General features: G+C 48.9%; 1 protein-coding gene across 2 annotated transcripts in view; it reads right to left on the bottom strand.

The window, feature by feature from the left end:
• Positions 1-18,301, bottom strand: part of LOC135804727 (V-type proton ATPase 116 kDa subunit a 1-like) — a 25,446-nt gene extending 7,145 nt beyond the window's left edge. For both annotated transcript variants that reach the window (XM_065318670.1, XM_065318671.1), the window contains exons 1-20: positions 18,005-18,301; positions 17,867-17,887; positions 17,589-17,667; positions 16,445-16,542; positions 16,048-16,176; positions 15,128-15,182; positions 14,083-14,122; positions 13,493-13,619; positions 13,183-13,265; positions 12,829-13,000; positions 12,378-12,512; positions 11,856-12,006; positions 10,709-10,848; positions 9,817-9,953; positions 9,384-9,477; positions 8,882-9,000; positions 8,430-8,475; positions 7,756-7,851; positions 6,607-6,690; positions 5,579-5,686 (exon numbers count right to left, since the gene is read on the bottom strand). In XM_065318670.1, the coding sequence (XP_065174742.1) occupies positions 5,579-5,686; positions 6,607-6,690; positions 7,756-7,851; positions 8,430-8,475; positions 8,882-9,000; positions 9,384-9,477; positions 9,817-9,953; positions 10,709-10,848; positions 11,856-12,006; positions 12,378-12,512; positions 12,829-13,000; positions 13,183-13,265; positions 13,493-13,619; positions 14,083-14,122; positions 15,128-15,182; positions 16,048-16,176; positions 16,445-16,542; positions 17,589-17,667; positions 17,867-17,887; positions 18,005-18,100 (2,010 nt within the window). In that variant the 5' untranslated portion in view covers positions 18,101-18,301. The remainder of the gene's footprint in view (positions 1-5,578; positions 5,687-6,606; positions 6,691-7,755; positions 7,852-8,429; positions 8,476-8,881; positions 9,001-9,383; positions 9,478-9,816; positions 9,954-10,708; positions 10,849-11,855; positions 12,007-12,377; positions 12,513-12,828; positions 13,001-13,182; positions 13,266-13,492; positions 13,620-14,082; positions 14,123-15,127; positions 15,183-16,047; positions 16,177-16,444; positions 16,543-17,588; positions 17,668-17,866; positions 17,888-18,004) is intronic.

Genomic DNA, 18,301 nt, shown 5'->3' with positions numbered 1-18,301 from the left:
CTGCCTCTGGCGGGTCGGCCGCCTCCATGGTCACACCCCGGCGGCCAGCTCCTTTGTCCAGTTACTGTGACAGTGTGACAGTGTGACTGCTGCGAGTGCTGCATCACCAGCTGTTACTCGCCAGCTTACTGTTAGGCTACACAGCCTGTCAGCGTAACGTGTGAGTGTAATGTGCACGCGCAATTCCTCTGCTAGTAATAACCTTCTTGTTCTGATAACAATGTCGAATCCAACAACAACACTGCCTCCTTCTGTGCGTGATGAACGGGTACAGTTACCCTGTAGTGCCAACCAACACTAAGTCTTGCTGTGTGTGGGTCGTGTATGCGTATGGAGTATGGTAGTTGCTGCAGTTCTAACCATTGCCACACAGTTTTGTGGTCAATTTTCACAAACACTTTCACCAATGTAATGATTCGCTCATTTTCGGTGGACTAACAGAGAAAATCATGCTGATTCTGAATCTGCAATAAGATTTGGAGTGTCACACCCGTTCCTTGTGAAATTGAGGTTCGAACATTGGAATTCCAGGCAAAATAAGCAACAGTTGGGACCTTTCGACCACTGGACAGTAGTAAGAACACTGGGATGACAGAATGACTTTCAAAGGAGATTGTTGTGGTCCCGTTGTTGTACCCGATCCGTTCCGGGATCGGTTACCCATATGCATTCCCGTACTGTGTACATATATGGATCCTGGTTGTGCATCTTTATCTTTCGTTGTTCTATGTAAATAAACTTTAGTTGTTGTCTGGGACTTGTGGAGTGAAGTTGATCTATGGAGTGCGGGAACTAACTTGATGTTCACTCAGGAACATTACATGGTGTCAGAAGCAGCAGTTAGTCATGTCGTCTGCCAAATTTCCTGTACCTGCCCCGTTCGATTTCTCCACCCCAGAAGCATGGCCACTCTGGAAGACCCGTTTTGAACGCTTTAGTTCTTTGTCCAAATTGGACGAGGCGGACGGGCAACGCCAAGTAGACACTTTAGTTTACTCCATGGGAGCCGAAGCCGATCCTATCTTTGAGTCTCTATCTCTGTCCGCGGATGATAAGAAGAAACTCGACAAGGTACTGGAGGCCTTTGACAAGTATTTTCGCCCGGGTGTAAACGTAATCCACCAACGGACATTGTTTGAAAGGTGTGTCCAGAACCCAGGTGAATCCGTGGAAGAGTATGTGCGTCGTCTCCGTGCCGCAGCCAAATATTGCGCGTTTGACAAGTCAGATGAGCGTATCCGCGACAGGTTGGTGGCCCATATGACGAACCGAGAAGTTTCGAAGAAGCTACAGCTCGAGGATCACGCTCAGCTGACACTCGAGACTGCCGTGAGCTTGGCACGCAAAACGGAGTCCGTAAACGCCGAGGTCGCCCAGCAAACGCCCCGGGTGAGCCAAGCTGCTGCAGCTACCTCACCGCAACGGAAACACGGCAAGTCCCCTGCTTACGCAAGTTACGGATCAACGGGAAAGCGACCACAGGTCAAGTCCCAACGAGACTCGAGCAACAGTAAGAAGTGCTCGTGGTGTGGCTCCTCCAAAGACCACAAATCGAACCGTGACGAATGCCCTGCCAAGGACAAGTCTTGTAACAAGTGTCGTAAGTCTGGACACTTCGCCAGCGTCTGCCGGTCTGCCTCCGCCAGTGCAGCACACAACGATTATGTGCATGTAGCTGAGTTTGACATGCAGTCGGACCCCGTCGGCGAAAATTTCCTTGGAGCTGCTTCTACCCACACCGCTGACGAGCCGTGGATAGTCCGACTGGATCTGTGCGGCTCACACCTCGATTTCAAAATCGACACTGGAGCTGATCTCAACATTATGACGCAGGCCAGCTACAACGGTTTATCTGCACCGCCAGTACTCAGTCCGTGCCAGACACGTATGATTGGGCCTGATGGGAACCAGCTCACGATACAGGGTGAGTTTCACACTTGTGCTGTGTTCCGTGATGTACAGTACCCAGTCACTATCCTGGTCATTGCCACCGGTGGTGTCAACTTGTTGAGCAGGCAGACATCTGAACAGATGGGCCTAGTACAACGTCTTCATGTTGGCTCTTCAGATGCCCAGCCGAAAATCGGATGCATGCTAGGCAAGCCAGTCGAGATTGAGTTGAAGCCAGACTGCAAACCATACAACTGTGTAAATGCTCGACGCATTCCAATACACATTCGCCTCAAGGTTCGCACCGAGCTGGAGCGTATGGAAAAAGCAGGTGTCATCACAAAAGTCGAGCAGCCGACTGACTGGTGTTCACCCCTCGTGTCGGTCCTCAAGCCGAACGGCAACGTGCGTGTATGCGTAGACCTCAAGCGCCTGAATGCCAGCGTCAAGAGAGAGCACTACCCGTTACCGACCGTGGACGACACGCTCGCACAACTCAACGGTTCTACCATATTCTCTACGCTGGACACCACGTCTGGCTTCTGGCAGATCCCACTCTCCGAGGAAGCGTCGTTGCTGACGACGTTTATCACTCCCTATGGCCGCTTCAAGTTCGAGCGCCTTCCCTTCGGCATAACGAGCGCGCCTGAGATATTCCAGCGCCGGCTACAAGGTCTACTCAGCGATATTCCCAACGTAGCAGTGTTCATAGACGACATCATCGTCTATGCTTCATCGATGGCTGAGCATGATGCTGCTCTGCTCGCCGTCGAGAACCGACTCCGCGATGCCGGTCTGACACTGAATCCGAACAAGTCTAAGTTCAGATGCACGTCCCTACTAAAGTACCTGGGCCATCGGATCAGCGACAAGGGTGACCACCCTGACCCAGCTAAGCTGGATGCCATTGAGCGCCTCGCAGCACCAGCTGATGTGGAAGAGCTCCGTCGTGCACTCGGACTCTTCACATACCTCTCCAAGTTTCTGCCGTCATTGTCGACCGTAGCCGCCCCACTGCGCGAGCTACTCCGGTGCGACGCGACGTGGCGATGGACCAAAGCACATGAGCTAGCTTTCACAGAGCTCAAATGCCGAGCTGCCTCAGCCCCGTGTCTCGCGTACTACGACCCGTCTGCACCGACCATCGTCACGGCTGATGCGAGCAGCTATGGATTGGGTGCTGCACTGCTACAGTTCCATGTCAATGAGTGGAAGCCGGTCGCGTACGCCTCACGCACCATGACAGCAGCAGAGAAACGGTATGCCCAGATCGAGAAAGAGCTCCTCGCCTCGGTCTGGGGATGTGAACACTTCCATCAATACCTCTACGGAGCGCCCCGATTTACCATTCAGACGGACTACAAGCCGCTGGTCCCACTAATGAACACGCATGACCTCGACCGAGTACCTCTACGCTGCCAACGTCTACTGATCAGACTCATGCGCTACGATGTACAGGCGGAGTACGTGCCTGGCAAGAACATGGTTCTCGCCGACACGCTGTCCAGAGCTCCTCTTCCTGACACGCCAGCAACCGAATCCGACCTACACAGTGACTCGGAAGCCACCATCGCCGCTGTCCTGTCGTCTCTATGCAGTCCTACCAAGCAACACGCTCTCGTTACAGCCACTGCTGACGATCCAGTCCTGCAACAAGTAATCCAGCATACCCTCCATGGCTGGCCGACCAAGGTCAACGCAGACCTGGAAGCCTACCGCAACGAACGTGGCTCGCTCTCAGTTCACGACGGTCTACTGTACCACGGATTTCGGATCGTAGTCCCGGCATCCGAGCGCAAAGCTACACTTGCCACTTTGCATGACGGCCACCAAGGCATAACCAAGTGCCTGGCCCGTGCGAAATCCTCCGTCTGGTGGCCAGGTATCACACGTGCCATTTCAGAATGCGTGCAGAACTGCCTGACCTGCACCAAGCATCGTTTTCAGCCGCCAGAGCCTCTGTCTCCAACTGTGTTTCCCTCTTTGCCATGGGAGAGAATAGGAGTCGACCTCTGCCAACATGACGGTCAGGAGTACCTCATTGCTGTCGACTACTTCTCCAGGTACATTCACGCCATCCCGCTACGGAAGACTACCTCTGGAGCCGTCATCAAGGAACTCCACGAGCTGTTCGCCATCCATGGCATCCCTCAAGCTCTTGTGTCGGACAACGGTCCACAGTTCGCAAGTGCTGAATTCGCCGCATTCACAGCCCAAATGCAGCTCACCCACCGCACCAGTAGCCCGCACTACCCACAGAGCAACGGTGAAGCTGAGCGAGCAGTTCGAACATTCAAGCGTCTCCTGAAGACCAACAACAGCCTCAACAATGCCCTACTCAGTTACAGGTCAACACCCCTCGCAAATGGCTACTCGCCAGCCGAGCTCCTGTTTGGTCGTCGTCTACGCACACACCTCCCATGTACAGCGGAATCCCTCGCTCCAAGTTGGCCTGATATTTCCAAGCTAAGGAAGTTCGAGGTGAGGCAGAAAGACCGACAGAGTGAGACGTACGACTCGTCACACCGAGCACAATCTCTGCCACCATTGACCCAAGGCGACCGAGTCTGGGTGCAAGATCTCGCTTCCGAAGCCGTGATTGCAGACCGCGTCTCCGACAGATCCTATATTGTCACGACCGACAACCTGTCCGAGTACCGCCGCAACCGTCGCCACGTCAAGTTGCTACCTGATGTGCAACCAACACCAACACCGCAGTTGAATGTCACTACACCTGCAGAACCTCCATCCGCTGATGTCGAGTTCCAACCTACCTTGCGCCGATCAGCACGTCCATCCCGGCCGCTGAACAGACTCGACCTGTAAACGCATTAGTCATTGCTCATGCTATGATCACTCCAGTCGCTGACGCTGATGATCGTGAACTGCATGTAGTATTTGTGTGTCTCTACCCTATCTCCTCTGTATGTATATGACTAAATATTCTTCGAGCTGTTACCTCTGTAACCTCTCTCTCTTCGAACATAAAAAGGGAGATGTTGTGGTCCCGTTGTTGTACCCGATCCGTTCCGGGATCGGTTACCGATATGCATTCCCGTACTGTGTACATTTATGGATCCTGGTTGTGCATCTTTATCTTTCGTTGTTCTATGTAAATAAACTTTAGTTGTTGTCTGGGACTTGTGGAGTGAAGTTGATCTATGGAGTGCGGGAACTAACTTGATGTTCACTCAGGAACATTACAGAGATATCTACACATCCACAGAAATTTGAGGAGAATATTACACTGATGAAATCGTGGCCAAAACTGTCCCCGAACTCCTTTTGGTTTTCAATAAAAAAAACAGAGAAAGTGTCTTGCCTTCAGTGGGACATTTTCGTGGCTCTTCTCTCTGCATACCTCCGTACATAGTGCTATGCATGTTCTCACTCAACTACATGTACCGGCAGCACTACTGCTGGCTGCTGGTCACATTGTGACAGAAGGTGCTCAGTGGGCTCCACGGTCCATCTAGGGTAACAGGCCGAGTATGACCCACTGTTGCACAGCAACAACCTTAATCATCAGCAGGCTTGGGCTGGATGAAAACTGAGCTCGACTGTCAAGGGACATGAGAACTTTTTTAATAAGAGATACACAGGATCAGTGTTGCAATGTTTCCTCCGTTGGGGCCCATAGGTACACAGGTACATGCAGAACACTATGTTCTGTCAATCACATCCTCACCCGTGTGGCACTAAGGCGAGCCATTATCTTCGCAAACGCTGGCTTGGTCAGCAGCATCCATGGCACGGCGAGAACCGCGATGACCACTAGCGTCGATTGAACAGCAGCCTGGCAGCAGAGCATGTGAGAAACACACAAGAGCGCACGTAGGCGGCAATGCGAGTAGCAACACACTACTAAAACCTGAAACTGTGTACTTGTGTACAAGCAACACCGTGACGGGCAGCTCATGGCAAATAAGGTCGCAAAACTGCATGTGTACATACTGACGGTTACAGACTCTGGGCGAAAGTGAAGAAATCCGAAGAGCCGCATTCTCCAAAATTTGAATTGGGCTCCAACCAATATCGTTCTGAGCCTAAAATTAATCTCAAAATGATTTGCTCTCCATCAAGTGAAACCTGCATTTACACTGGGTGTGTGTTCCTCCATATATGCCGTAATGTCGTGTATAAAAGCAGGTGCTTACGGCCGTATAAGCCGGGGTTCAAACCATGCTTTTATTCAAGTTATGCTTCTATTCAAGACATGCCTCTATGTCAACATCATCAGTCTACACTGCGCAGTGCACACTGGCACACATGTACTTGCACATGTACTTTGCAGAGAGCGGCTTCTATTCAAATTGTGCTTCTGTGTCACGGTGCGCTTCGAAAAATCGGCTTCTATTCGAGTCATGCTTCTATACAGGTCATGCTTTTATACGCGACCCTACAGTAGTTCATATGAACACCTATGTCAGCCAGTTTGCGGAATTTCTTGACACCTTCCAATACAGTACAGCTCCAAACTATGCGTTCGAAACATCACGACTAAAATAAAAGGTTCAGAGCCCATTTCTGCGTTAGACAACACCGATAACATCGTTCACTTCACTCTTTGCAGCATGGTCAATTCAATTCTCTACCGCATATAAGGAGATTGTGGTGTGGGTAGAACTCCCGTAAACAAAAGTCACATGCTGCGACTCCAATGATGAGCACACAACAAAAAAAAGGAACCATGGACGAATACTCGGCAGCACTGACCTGTCCAGAATAGAATTGCTCTTCAGGATTGACCCTGCCAAAGCTCAGGAACATGTTGATCAACATGATGAGCAAGCTAGGTGCCTGGACAGGATACACATGGCATACAATAACTACCGTGACTTAGAACTTATAGCCAGCCCCTAAAAAAAACCACCAGCTGCCAAATGCTCTTACAAGTATTTCTGACAGGCACTACGAAGCAAGACTAGCAACAGCCTGTTAATTACTATGAAACTGAGCACAAGACTAGCAACAACCCGGAACTTACTACGAAACTGAGCACAAGACTAGGAAGAAGTCTCTTTAGAGAACAATCAAACTATGTGTATGTACCTTCTTTGCTTCAAAACGGTTTCACTTCCATAAATGTTTCAGCCATTGCCCATCTCAAGGGTGAAAAGGTGCTGCTGTATGGTACAAGTGTTGAGATTCTATATTTGACTATTTGCGCAAATGGCTGTGTTGGAGCTTGTGAGTTCTTAGAGAAATGGAACGAAGAGACACTCTGGTGACCATCGGCTTGAAGTTAGGTGGTGACCTCTGATGGTCATCCGCTTGGGTAGAATCTTTACACTCCTAATTCAACAATATATTTGGATTGGTAGATCCCCGACACAAGCTTAAGCGCAAGCCTCTGATGATTCTTTACAAAGATGAAACTGGTCAGTCACCAACAAAGAAATGACGACTTTCTGTGTGCGCTTAAGCTGGTGCCGGGGGATCTACCAATCCAAATATACAGTTTCACGGTTCATTCACCACAGTACCATACCATCGCTGCTAAGCATCGATCCTGGCGTGCAGGAAATGTCCTTCTTCGGAAAAGATGCTATGTCCGATACGTGCACACTTTGTCATACCAGTAGACCAGATAACAGCGGGCGGTGCTTTCAACTGGTGTACGAGATGTTGCATGGGTTTTGGCGTGGGCAGGTGTTTTCCAGTGACGGGCACTTACCAACAATTACACTGGACTCACACTTCCACAATCACTCTTCTTCCTCTACACATAAGCTATAATAATATGATGGTTCGATCTGTATCACTGAGCTGCAGCAGTTGCAGCAGTTGCGATGAAACAGGCACTAGTGTTCTTACTAACGTTATGCACGGCTTCACGTTCCACAGAGGCAACTAATTACTCACCCCTCCATCACCAGCAAGAGTCTCCGTAGTGACAAACAGCCATTTGAAGAAGATCATGAAGACCAGGTAACCGAATATACAACCAAGAAAGAGGACCTGCATATCGGAGGAGATACGGACAGTAGAGAGAAAGAAAGACGAATTCACGATCGCAACTCCGAGTTTCACATTATTCACGATCATCAGGCAACTGGTGGTCCAAAACAGGTAGCCTGGACACAAGGGGAAGCGAGAGGCGAGGAGGGGAAAACATTAGTGCAAGCTTAGGGTGCAGGCCATACATCGACGTGGCAATGTTATCGTTATTGGAGGAGACAAAGTACACAATTCACTGGAATAACATATAGTGCAATCTTGCTGTAACGTCGGTACCGTCGGTCAGTGTCGTGCAATGTCATCGCATGCGCTGATTGTTTAGTAACTGGTGGTGTTAGTGGACACTATAGTGTAACTTGTAGTTCCTTGGTCCTTTTTCGTTTCTATAACTTGCTGTAACTGCACACATCGCATAATGTTTATCGCTATACAGCAATCTATCCATGTCATTGCATAACGGTGCCATTGTGCCCGCATACACAAATGCATATGCACACACACACGCACACACACCAGAAAGCTTGGAGGCATGCCCAGTCATTATAGAATGGTAGTCACCACTACGTAAATATGTTTACCTCGGGTATGAAAGAGCCAAATATGTTGATGTAGCGACGGAAATACCTGTGGGGATAGGATTTAACCAGAAAAACCCTAAGCCACAACAGGATTTGCGGCTGAATTCCACCCATCCGCTATCCGCCCAACCTCCACAGCTAACTGGAGGGCGGTAGTAAATTCACACTTTACTTAATAAGCTAAAAAAAAGTATCACAAAAGCGCCAAAGGAAGTGTCGTCAATGGTGGTTGTGGTGCATGCAGCCACAACAGCACAGGGTGTCAGTGGTTGCTCTATGCCATAGGTATGTGAGTGAGATATTACACAGTCCAAATTGAAGTCAACAGTCAGCGCTAGTGGCACCTTGTCAGCAGTTCATAGACTTGACTACTGGATAACAGCAACGCCGGTATAGAGTTTGATTGGAAAGTTGTTGAAGCAATGTTTTAACACACAGAGGTCTCTACTCACAGATGATTGAATAGGCTCAGGACGATACCGAACATCATCTGAATGACACCGAGGATGACGGACATTTTCATCTTGTAGGAGTTGGTGAACGTCAGCTTGTTGCTGGCCACCTGCCAGATCTGTGCGTGCCGGCAGAAACCAAGTTGGTGATACACCATTGATCAGAACATACCGATGAGAGTTGCGATGCATAAGTCTAACTGCCACTGGCTGTCTCAGCATTGGATAATGAGGTATGATGGCTCTTTTCACCCAGCACACGGGGGTATTGTGTTTCAGTTAACTAAGCTAGTATAGAGACTTTAATCATTACCTTCCCACGCCTTCCGCCAATACAACTAACTGTTAGGTAACTCAGCTCGCAGCAATGGAAACACTTGCCAGGTGCACAGACCACGATATTTGTTTTGAAACGAGAAATATTCTCCCCGTTCGTTCACATGAAGGCAAATGCCTCCGCTTGTACTATGCCCTCACTTCCCAGGGGCAATGATACACTTACCGGATCGAGACCAAACGGGTAGGGTTCATGATCTCGGAAATTGCCATCCTTGCCAAGTTTCAACTGCACAGTGTCAGTTGATGTGTACAGATCACTGCACACATATGTGTATAGCATAACATGGCAAGAAGAAACACGGGAGGTGGCATCAATAACAGATTCTGGATACTACAGAGTGTCCTACTTGGATTTCAATGCTTGTCACATGGGGAGTGAGCTCACATCTACTTTCAGTATTCCGTCCACGGTGGCTATTGTGCTACGACACCACAAGCAATTTCCAGAGCCGTAGTATGACTCAGTACTACTCAACCATCTTGGCCATTCTGAGCACCGCAGTTCCACAGCATATCCTCACCCCCCCCCCCCTCCACACACACACACACACACACAGATTTTAACATCTACAGCATACTGAAAATGACGAACTTACGTCTCCTGGACACTCCAAGACGAGCCAAAGATGTTGAAGGACTTGGAGAAGCAGTCGTTGTACACCAGGCCAGTGTAAATGGAGAAAAGGCCCATCAACAGGATGATGTAGCGTCCACTGAAGAAAGAACCAAAGATCTATACCACAACGGAGAAGAAGCACACAACCAGCATATGTGAGATATTGCATACGATCGCCAGACAGCCTCGTTCTCTCGCTCTCTCTCTCTCTCACTATCTCTCTCTCTCCTTTGATCTTCCTTTCTCCATTCTTGATTATCACCAACTCCTCTCTCGCATTTACCTGAGCTTACAGTCTTCTCCTTGTATCTTCGTGTTTTCCCGCACTATCGCCTTTCGCCGTTGGAAAGCGTACGGTAGCTTGATTTGCTGGCGGTTTGCTTCACTGTCTTTTGTTCTTTGAGTTTTCTCCTTCGAGACAAGAGAGACATATTTTTCCTTACAATGAATCTTCGAGACTGATTCCAGAAATTGTAAAGCATAAGCAAGCAGCACAGCAAGTACTCCCATGAAGCCAGCTATGAGTGGACCATGCTTACTGCACGCACGTATCACCCTCCGAGTGAGTCAGATAGCCACCGTGTGAAACACGTTGACTGCACTTCACGGTGTTCACTGCAACATTACATCGACTAACGTTATAACCAGTTGTTACACCTGTTGGCAAGGGAACCAGATAAGCTAGGTTGACTGCACTCAATTATTGCCCGCTCAACAACGCTTGCAGGGAATGGCAGACATCTCCTCAACTGGTCTCCAAGAAGCTATTACCAGGGATTTTAACGGCATGAAAACTTTCTGAATTCTCTTGCAGAAAAGTCCATAAAAGTAACAAGGATATGCGAAGGGACATTGTATCTTTGATAGATTACCTCGCCACGAGATTTAGATTTAGAGAAGTCATTCTCCTTCAGTACCATGAACAGCGCAAAGAGAAACATCAACAGACCATGGCCGCAGTCTCCAAACATGACGGCAAACAGAAACGGGAAAGTGATGACGGTGAATGTAGCTGAAAGGAAAAGGAATCAAAGCAAACAAAAGAACAAACACTAACGCACACTGCATGCATATTCAGCTGCACAAGCATTACACAGCGGCGAGTTACACCTCACTTCAAGCATTACACAGCACCAAGTTACACCTCACTTCAAGCATTACATAGCACCAAGTTACACCTCACTTCAAGCATTACACAGCACCGAGTTACACCTCACTTCAAGCATTACACAGCACCGAGTTACACCTCACTTCAAGCATTACACAGCACCGAGTTACACCTCATTTCAAGCATTACACAGCACCGAGTTACACCTCACTTCAAGCACTGCCGGACGGGAAAGGAAAGTCAAAAGCGAAATGAGGTAATATGACCATAAGTCAATAGCACAAGTCAAATGGGCTTGCCAATGAAAATTGCGCAGTGATAACACACAAACACACACACACACGCGCGCGCGCACGCACGCACTTTGGAAATCAGCAGGTTCTCTAATGAACCGGAGTTGAACACATACGAGCACCTTCTAACACCATGCTGAATAGCTGTCCGGCTCCGTGGGTGCCGGGTATATTCAGCATGCCAGCTTGATGGGTATATTCAGCATGCCAGCTTGATGGGTATATTCAGCATGCCAGCTTGATGGGTATATTCAGCATGCCAGCTTGATGCTTGATGGGTATATTCAGCATGCCAGCTTGATGGATATGTCCTTTGATGCCAGTACTGTTGTGAACATGGAAATCCAGTCGGTGGTCTAGCGGCCCGGGCCCCAGGGCGCTGGCCGTGTAGCCGTGAGTACCCATACGGTAGTAGCTGTGAACGACATCACCTCACAGCAGGCGTCTGGCGCGTTCAGTTCGACACTTCATAGCATGCAACGGGCTATACCTTTCTGTACGCACTTGGGGCGCCGGCCCCGGTCATCCGACCGGATTTCCACGTCCACGACAGTACATGGACAGGTGCAATGTATGTTGAGCAAAGAGTCACTGACATGATTCACAAAGAGCACTTACTTGGATTGACTTCTCGATACGTTGCAATACCATAGGCATCAATGATGTTCTGAAAGCCTCCAGTGAATTTGTTCACTTTGTTGTAGGTCGGTGGGTTCAGACTGGTCGCCATCACGCTGAGGACAGGCGTCACAGAAGAGCCACTGCGTTCCTGTGTGCACGGGGCAAGCAACGGTAAGCAAGCAATGGGTCCCGTGACCTGATATTACTTTGGAGATATTTCGCGCTTACACCTGGCTTCCAAGGCCTCACTCGCATCAAGTAAGACAACCGTTGCCTAGCTAATCTAGCTACTGTCGTAAAGCCGCCTGGCTCTGTTTCGCTGGTGTGTGTCATCGACGTCCAAACTGGTCTTCATGCGTTTGGTGTCTACGACAAGCACACCTTTCTAAAGTAGCACGCTACAACAAAAACAGAACATTAGTTAGTCGTGTAGCTTTCCCTCAGTTCCCTGTCACAATCCTGCACATGTAGGTTACCTATCGTGTATCCCCTAAAGCAATCGTGCATCCCCTTACACACCTGTCCACGCCTCAGAGCGTACTGGATATCGTCCAGATCATCGGTCGGACACCAGCACTCGCCGATCAGACACCTATGGGTCACATCCACGCTCAGCAAGTTCATCGTGTGATATATGGCCTTCATCTTCTGAACCTACAGGACAAGACAGGAATGTAGCGATGCATCAGTAAGTCACCCGTTGAACTAATCCTTACAAAAGGCAGTACTCCAGTAAGCTTCCTGCCTGGGTCTACATGTCTGCAACGCAGAGCCCTGGTTGAAGATATACGGTGCAGATAGAAGCTGGGTTCAGTTACGCATAAACTCTACAATCTACAAAACACCCGGCTTCCTAATGTGTATATCCCTCCATGCCCATGCATGATGTCATCATAGGTGCCATCATACCTGATAATACAGTGTATCTAGAGTGTGCAGTGTCAGCAACACCACTCTACTACCGCCTCACCTTGACTGTCCACACGTTGATGTTCAGAGAGATGCCTTGCAGCACACGATACCGGTGCTCCAAGGTCTGCGCAATCACAGTCGTCAAGTCTTCAATGCGGGTGCTAACGCCCTGCATCATCTCGTGACGATCAGCCGCAGTCTCCGGACACGGATATTGTGTGGCCCGAAAGCTGTAAAAACCGTAGAAAGAAAGTCAGCAGAGTGGTAAGACCCAGAACTAAGGTCAGCAAAGCTCAGCTTGAAACCAGGAGGCATTCACAAACCGGCCCCTAATAGACAGCCATATCAAAAACGGCAAAGTGGTTCATGATTCGTTCGGGTTCTAGTCCAATGAATCGTTCTGGTCCCTCACCCATCACATATCTTCTTCACACGAGATCTAAGCTGATTGCCTTGGAAGAAGATGATGAAAACGCACTTCTGCATAGCATCTCCCTGCAGAAACAAAGACAAATCATCAACACATTCCACAGCATTGCGAGTACAATAAAGAAAAACGCATCTGAAATTAACTACACACACATACATACACATGCCCTCCCCCCCCCCCCCCCCCACACACACACATACATACACATGCCCCCCCCCCCCACACACACAGTGTGAGAACTAAAGTGCCCAGCTGGTTCAAAATACAGGCAACAAACATCACTGGTACTCACAGTGGCTGGGTCCTTCAGCTCTCCATCAATCTCTTGGTGGCGTAAGAAGACATTGCCGCGACAAGCACGCCACAGCAGACGCTCAAATGTCGGAATGCGATCACGATTGATCACACCGGCAACAAATCTGTAAAGGACCAATGTGGCCCGGGAAGACTCCTGTTAACCTCAAAAGAGTGCAGTCTATCAGCCTTCCAGTACGAGTGCTTGAAAATACATAGTGCATAACACAGTGGCCGGACGACTGGCAGCTATATCTGTTAACTCCCAGTCCCAAGAGAATGCAATCATCAGACGGGAGAGGATTAGTTTTGGTGCTCATATTCACACGAACTGGGAGCTATGAATATAGCCGGTCGTCCTCACCGTGGGTAGCCTCCCACTTCGAAGTAGTTAGAATGATCTTGAATGTTGCTAACTGGAGATCAGGATCGGCATTGATCAGCTATGGTCGTCCTTCGGACGCATGTCAACCAAGGGGCGGATACAACACATGCCGGCTATCTGTACAGTGGTCTGTATAGTAGGTTAGCACATAAAACTGCCGCACATCAGCTCTCACAACCAGTGTGTAGCAGCAGGTTACTTACGACAATTGGCTGGACGCCGAGCGAACGTCCTCGAGGAGAGCTGCAAAATACAAGGGGATAGACACAGAATCCGATAAACCCTGCATCTTCCAATATTAATAGACAGCAACTTGGCTGCATGTTTGACACCCTGTGCCAAAATAGTCGCATTTCTGACTGACGTACTACCGAAAACAGACAACCTGTGTACATCAGAGACTTGAAAAAATCTCCTTGCCCAGATGAAATAACGGTTATGTGTGAATGCCATAGACATGTTGGAGGCGAGTATGCGGTGCCTGCTGCAACAGAATTCAATACATGTATAGGTGAACATCCATTGAAATACGCATAGCAGATATGCAAGAATATGCACATGATGCCATGGCACATGCTGCCTGGAAAGAGCGATCGGCATCAGGGAATGTGACACCATTTCCCACGAGATTCAAAATTTGCCAGATTCACCTTCTCTTGAGCTCTTCTCTTTCTCCATCTCTCTCCCTCTCTCTCTCTCTCTCTCTCTCTCTCTCTCTCTCTCTCTCTCTCTCTCTCTCTCTCTCTCTCTCTCTCTCTCTCTCTCTCGCTCTCTCTCGCGCTCTCTCTCCGTCTCTCTCTCTCTCTCTCTCTCTCACTCTCTCTCTCTGTTTCTCTCTCTCTCTCTCTCCCTTCATCACTGCTCCGCCAGGCGAGCAGCCTTCCCGCCCCAAACAGCGTATGGACCCCATATGGTCGGCTAATGCAACTATGATGATTAGGTCTGGCATGTGTGAGCAGGATTGTGCCTAGTACCCTAACTTCCACCGACAATCTCATGGCTGTGACTGCACCAGTGCATGTACAATCACTCCTTCCAGTCCCAACAGTGCCATGTTCCACTTTGAATCAATATGACATGGCATGTGCCAGAATACAATGTTTGCATTGGTATATGGCTTCAATGTCATGTCACTGCTAGAATACAGTGTTTGAATTGGTATAGGGATGGTTTACTTCCCAAGGGCCGATCATAGTCACCTATAGAAACACAAGCCAGGTCCTTTGACTCAACGGTACACAGACTGACCTGCCTCATCATCTGATCTCATAGGGTCTGTGCTCTGCAACATTGCTGTTTCCGCCTAGTGGCAGGAAAAGACAAAACACGCATGCATACACGCGTGTTGGCAGGCACGCGCACGCACATGCACACGCACACACACACACACACACACACACACACGCATACACACGCACACACACACGCGCGCACACACACACACACACACACACGCACACACACGCACACACAAACATACACACAAACATACACACAAACATGCCCGCGTGCACATGCATGCACATCAATCAAACACATAAGAGCACATCACAACTTTGTTTCCATGCTCTGCAGCAGCAATGTGTAGGCCACACATTCGGTAGACTGCGTGGATAATAGACACCCTTAGCAAAAAACGTTATGTTGTAACGGTATTATCGTAAGGGGGAAAATACCGTGATTTTGGTTCGACCTTTAGCAAGATGCACGCTATTTTTAGTACGCTGTTGCCACGAGAATAGCTTTGATTTCGCGCGGTACAACCATTTTTGTCACCATATACGCGATACAAGGTGAAATGCGTACGGACTATGCAATATTTGGCTAAAACACGTACCGTTGGTCACAACGATAAATCAGCCCCCATAACGTTTATACGCTGCAGCTTCAACGCTATTTGGGTGATCAAGGTACGAGTACCGTAAAAAAAATAGCGTTACCGTTGTTTGCTAAGGATGTCTATTATTTCCATGGACATTAGGGACAGGCAGGAGTATTCTGGCAATGATCCTGCGGAAACGCATCGTGTAGAGTGGCCGGTAGCATCAGCACTTGAGCATAGCTCAATTGCATAAACTGATAAGTGCGCGTAAACATACACACACACACACACACATAGATGTGTGCACCACTATTCCACTGTGTTGAGTAAAAATACTGAGACTTACCTCAGCAAAGAATTGTGCAGTTTGCCGTAAGATGTGGCTGAGCTCTGTCAGCTCCAGCAAATTGCGGCTAAGTCGCTCTTGGTTAGAGTTGATTTCACCGAGCTCTCTCTCAATCTTGCTGAACTGCGCCTACGACAAATACACACACACACACACACACACACACACACACACACACACACACACACAGATCTGGGACAGTACTAGCAGTTTCTAAGCTTTCTACCCGGTACCCTACGCATGCACTCCTAATAGGACTTGCCTACAGCCCAACTGACCATCCGAACCAATAGTCCAGTGTCCTGTGTACTACCACCCTTGCTTTGCCGGTCATTCTTCTCAGTCTACCACCCTTGCTTTGGCCATTCTTCTCAGTGGCGGTGACCGCCGTACTAACCTCCAGCTCAATCATCTCCGATGGTGGCGGAGCATCGGCTACCGACTCTGAATCGGGCGCAGTGATGTTTGCTCTTGCCAGCTCCTTGTCCATGAAACCTTCGCATCCAAATGCACACAGTTCGGCACACAGTCACGCTAGTCTGGGATGTACTAAGCACAATGCAAGTCCAAGGTTGTACAGGATAGTACTCGCACATGCAATGCTTAGCTAGATCCATTCAACACACGGCCAGTGCAGTAGCCAAGCAGTTCCCGAAAATCAGCAATCAGATCAAAGTCTGAAACACTGCGGTTGGCACATTGCTTCCATTTCCCACTGAAAGAGCACATTACGTCATCAACCTAACTACAGGCATCCGGTTGTCTTGGCAGCCGGTGGAAAGCAGTTTTGCACAGTAAACACCATGTACCATGGAGTAGAATAGTGTGCTATCCTTCACACAGCGGTTATCTAACTCCCTCGCCTACCGGGATACTTTCCACAGTATTGAATTGTATGGCCAATACAGGCAATAGCAAACATTGTGTCTAGCCCAACAGTGCAGCAGCAGCAATCACTTTTGGATAAGCACACCTGCACCCAGCTGAGCATACAGCCTTGTAACTGCACACTGCAGTTAGTTTAGCTACTATTCCGGATATTGAAATCCGGTGGAATGACCGGGGCCGGCGCCCTTACTACCTTAGCGCGTACACGCACTGTAGCTCGTGAACACACTGTAAAAATGGACTAGCAGTGCCCACGGCTGCAAGGCCAGCGCCCCCATGGCCGCTTGACGTCTCAACGGATCTCGATGTCCACAACATTACAAATTGGCACAAAACAAAGCAGATAGTTTTGGTATGTTGTTGAAAACAACAAACCACCTGGCCACAACCTGCAGCCACATGACCGGCATAATTATTATGATAGCAGAATGCAGATGCACATACATGTGGATGTGATCATGACATAAGGAGATAACAGTGAGGGGAAAACTGGACTTACAACACACTGCACTATCATGTACATCAATTACATCTATGTCATCCTTGCACCACGTGCTGCAGAAATGACCCGCAGCTACCGGAAGGCAAGTGAGCATTGCTAGCAGCTGCAGCCAGTAGTACTATACTACAGGTCAGTCGACAGAGCTACTCACGCAAAATGCGCTCCAGATCGTCGCAACGCCGCACCTCGTTGACATACTTGCGCAGGAAGGCATTCACATTCGTGTTCAGCTACGCAGCGAAAACAAGCAGTGGACAGCGAAGACGTACAAAAGTTAGTTAGTTAGAGAGCGGGACGCCGGCATATTTGACAGCATCAGATTCTGTAGTTTCAAGGGAGGATCCTAGCATGCTACGTAAATTTCGGAAGCTGGCGAGCAACATTACTGATTTTCACAATACAAGTAAATTGTCATGTACATGTACTTACGTCCCTGAACTGGACAAGACCCTGCAAAGCACAGGAACACCAGCAGAACACAAGAAAGAACATAATGGGATGAGAGAACAGCTCACGCCAGGCAGCGGGACGTGGGAGCACACACTAGACAACTAGCAAGTCACGTACCAACTCGCCGAGCTCGCCGATGCAATAGTAGGTCGAGTCGGTTTGCAAGTACAACTGCGCAAGGCACATCTCCTCCGAACGGAATAGCGACCCCATTTTGACCTGGAAATCTATCCGCCGCAGTGCCGGCAAAAGGCCCACCTCGAAACAATGTACTCCTCTTCGCTTTCCTGACAATCGATAGCGAAACGGAGCGCCTCTCCGGCAGTCTCCGACAACAACAAAAAAGCAACACACACTGTCTGTCACTGCATGCACTATATAGCTGCACTATGCTTTCCTACTCAAACCAAGAAA

This window comes from Sycon ciliatum, chromosome 1 (genome assembly GCF_964019385.1).
Source record: "Sycon ciliatum chromosome 1, ocSycCili1.1, whole genome shotgun sequence".
Taxonomy (NCBI): Eukaryota; Metazoa; Porifera; class Calcarea; order Leucosolenida; family Sycettidae; genus Sycon; species Sycon ciliatum.
The sequence above is the reverse complement of the archived record's forward strand: the minus strand, read 5'-3'. Positions and strand labels throughout refer to the sequence as shown.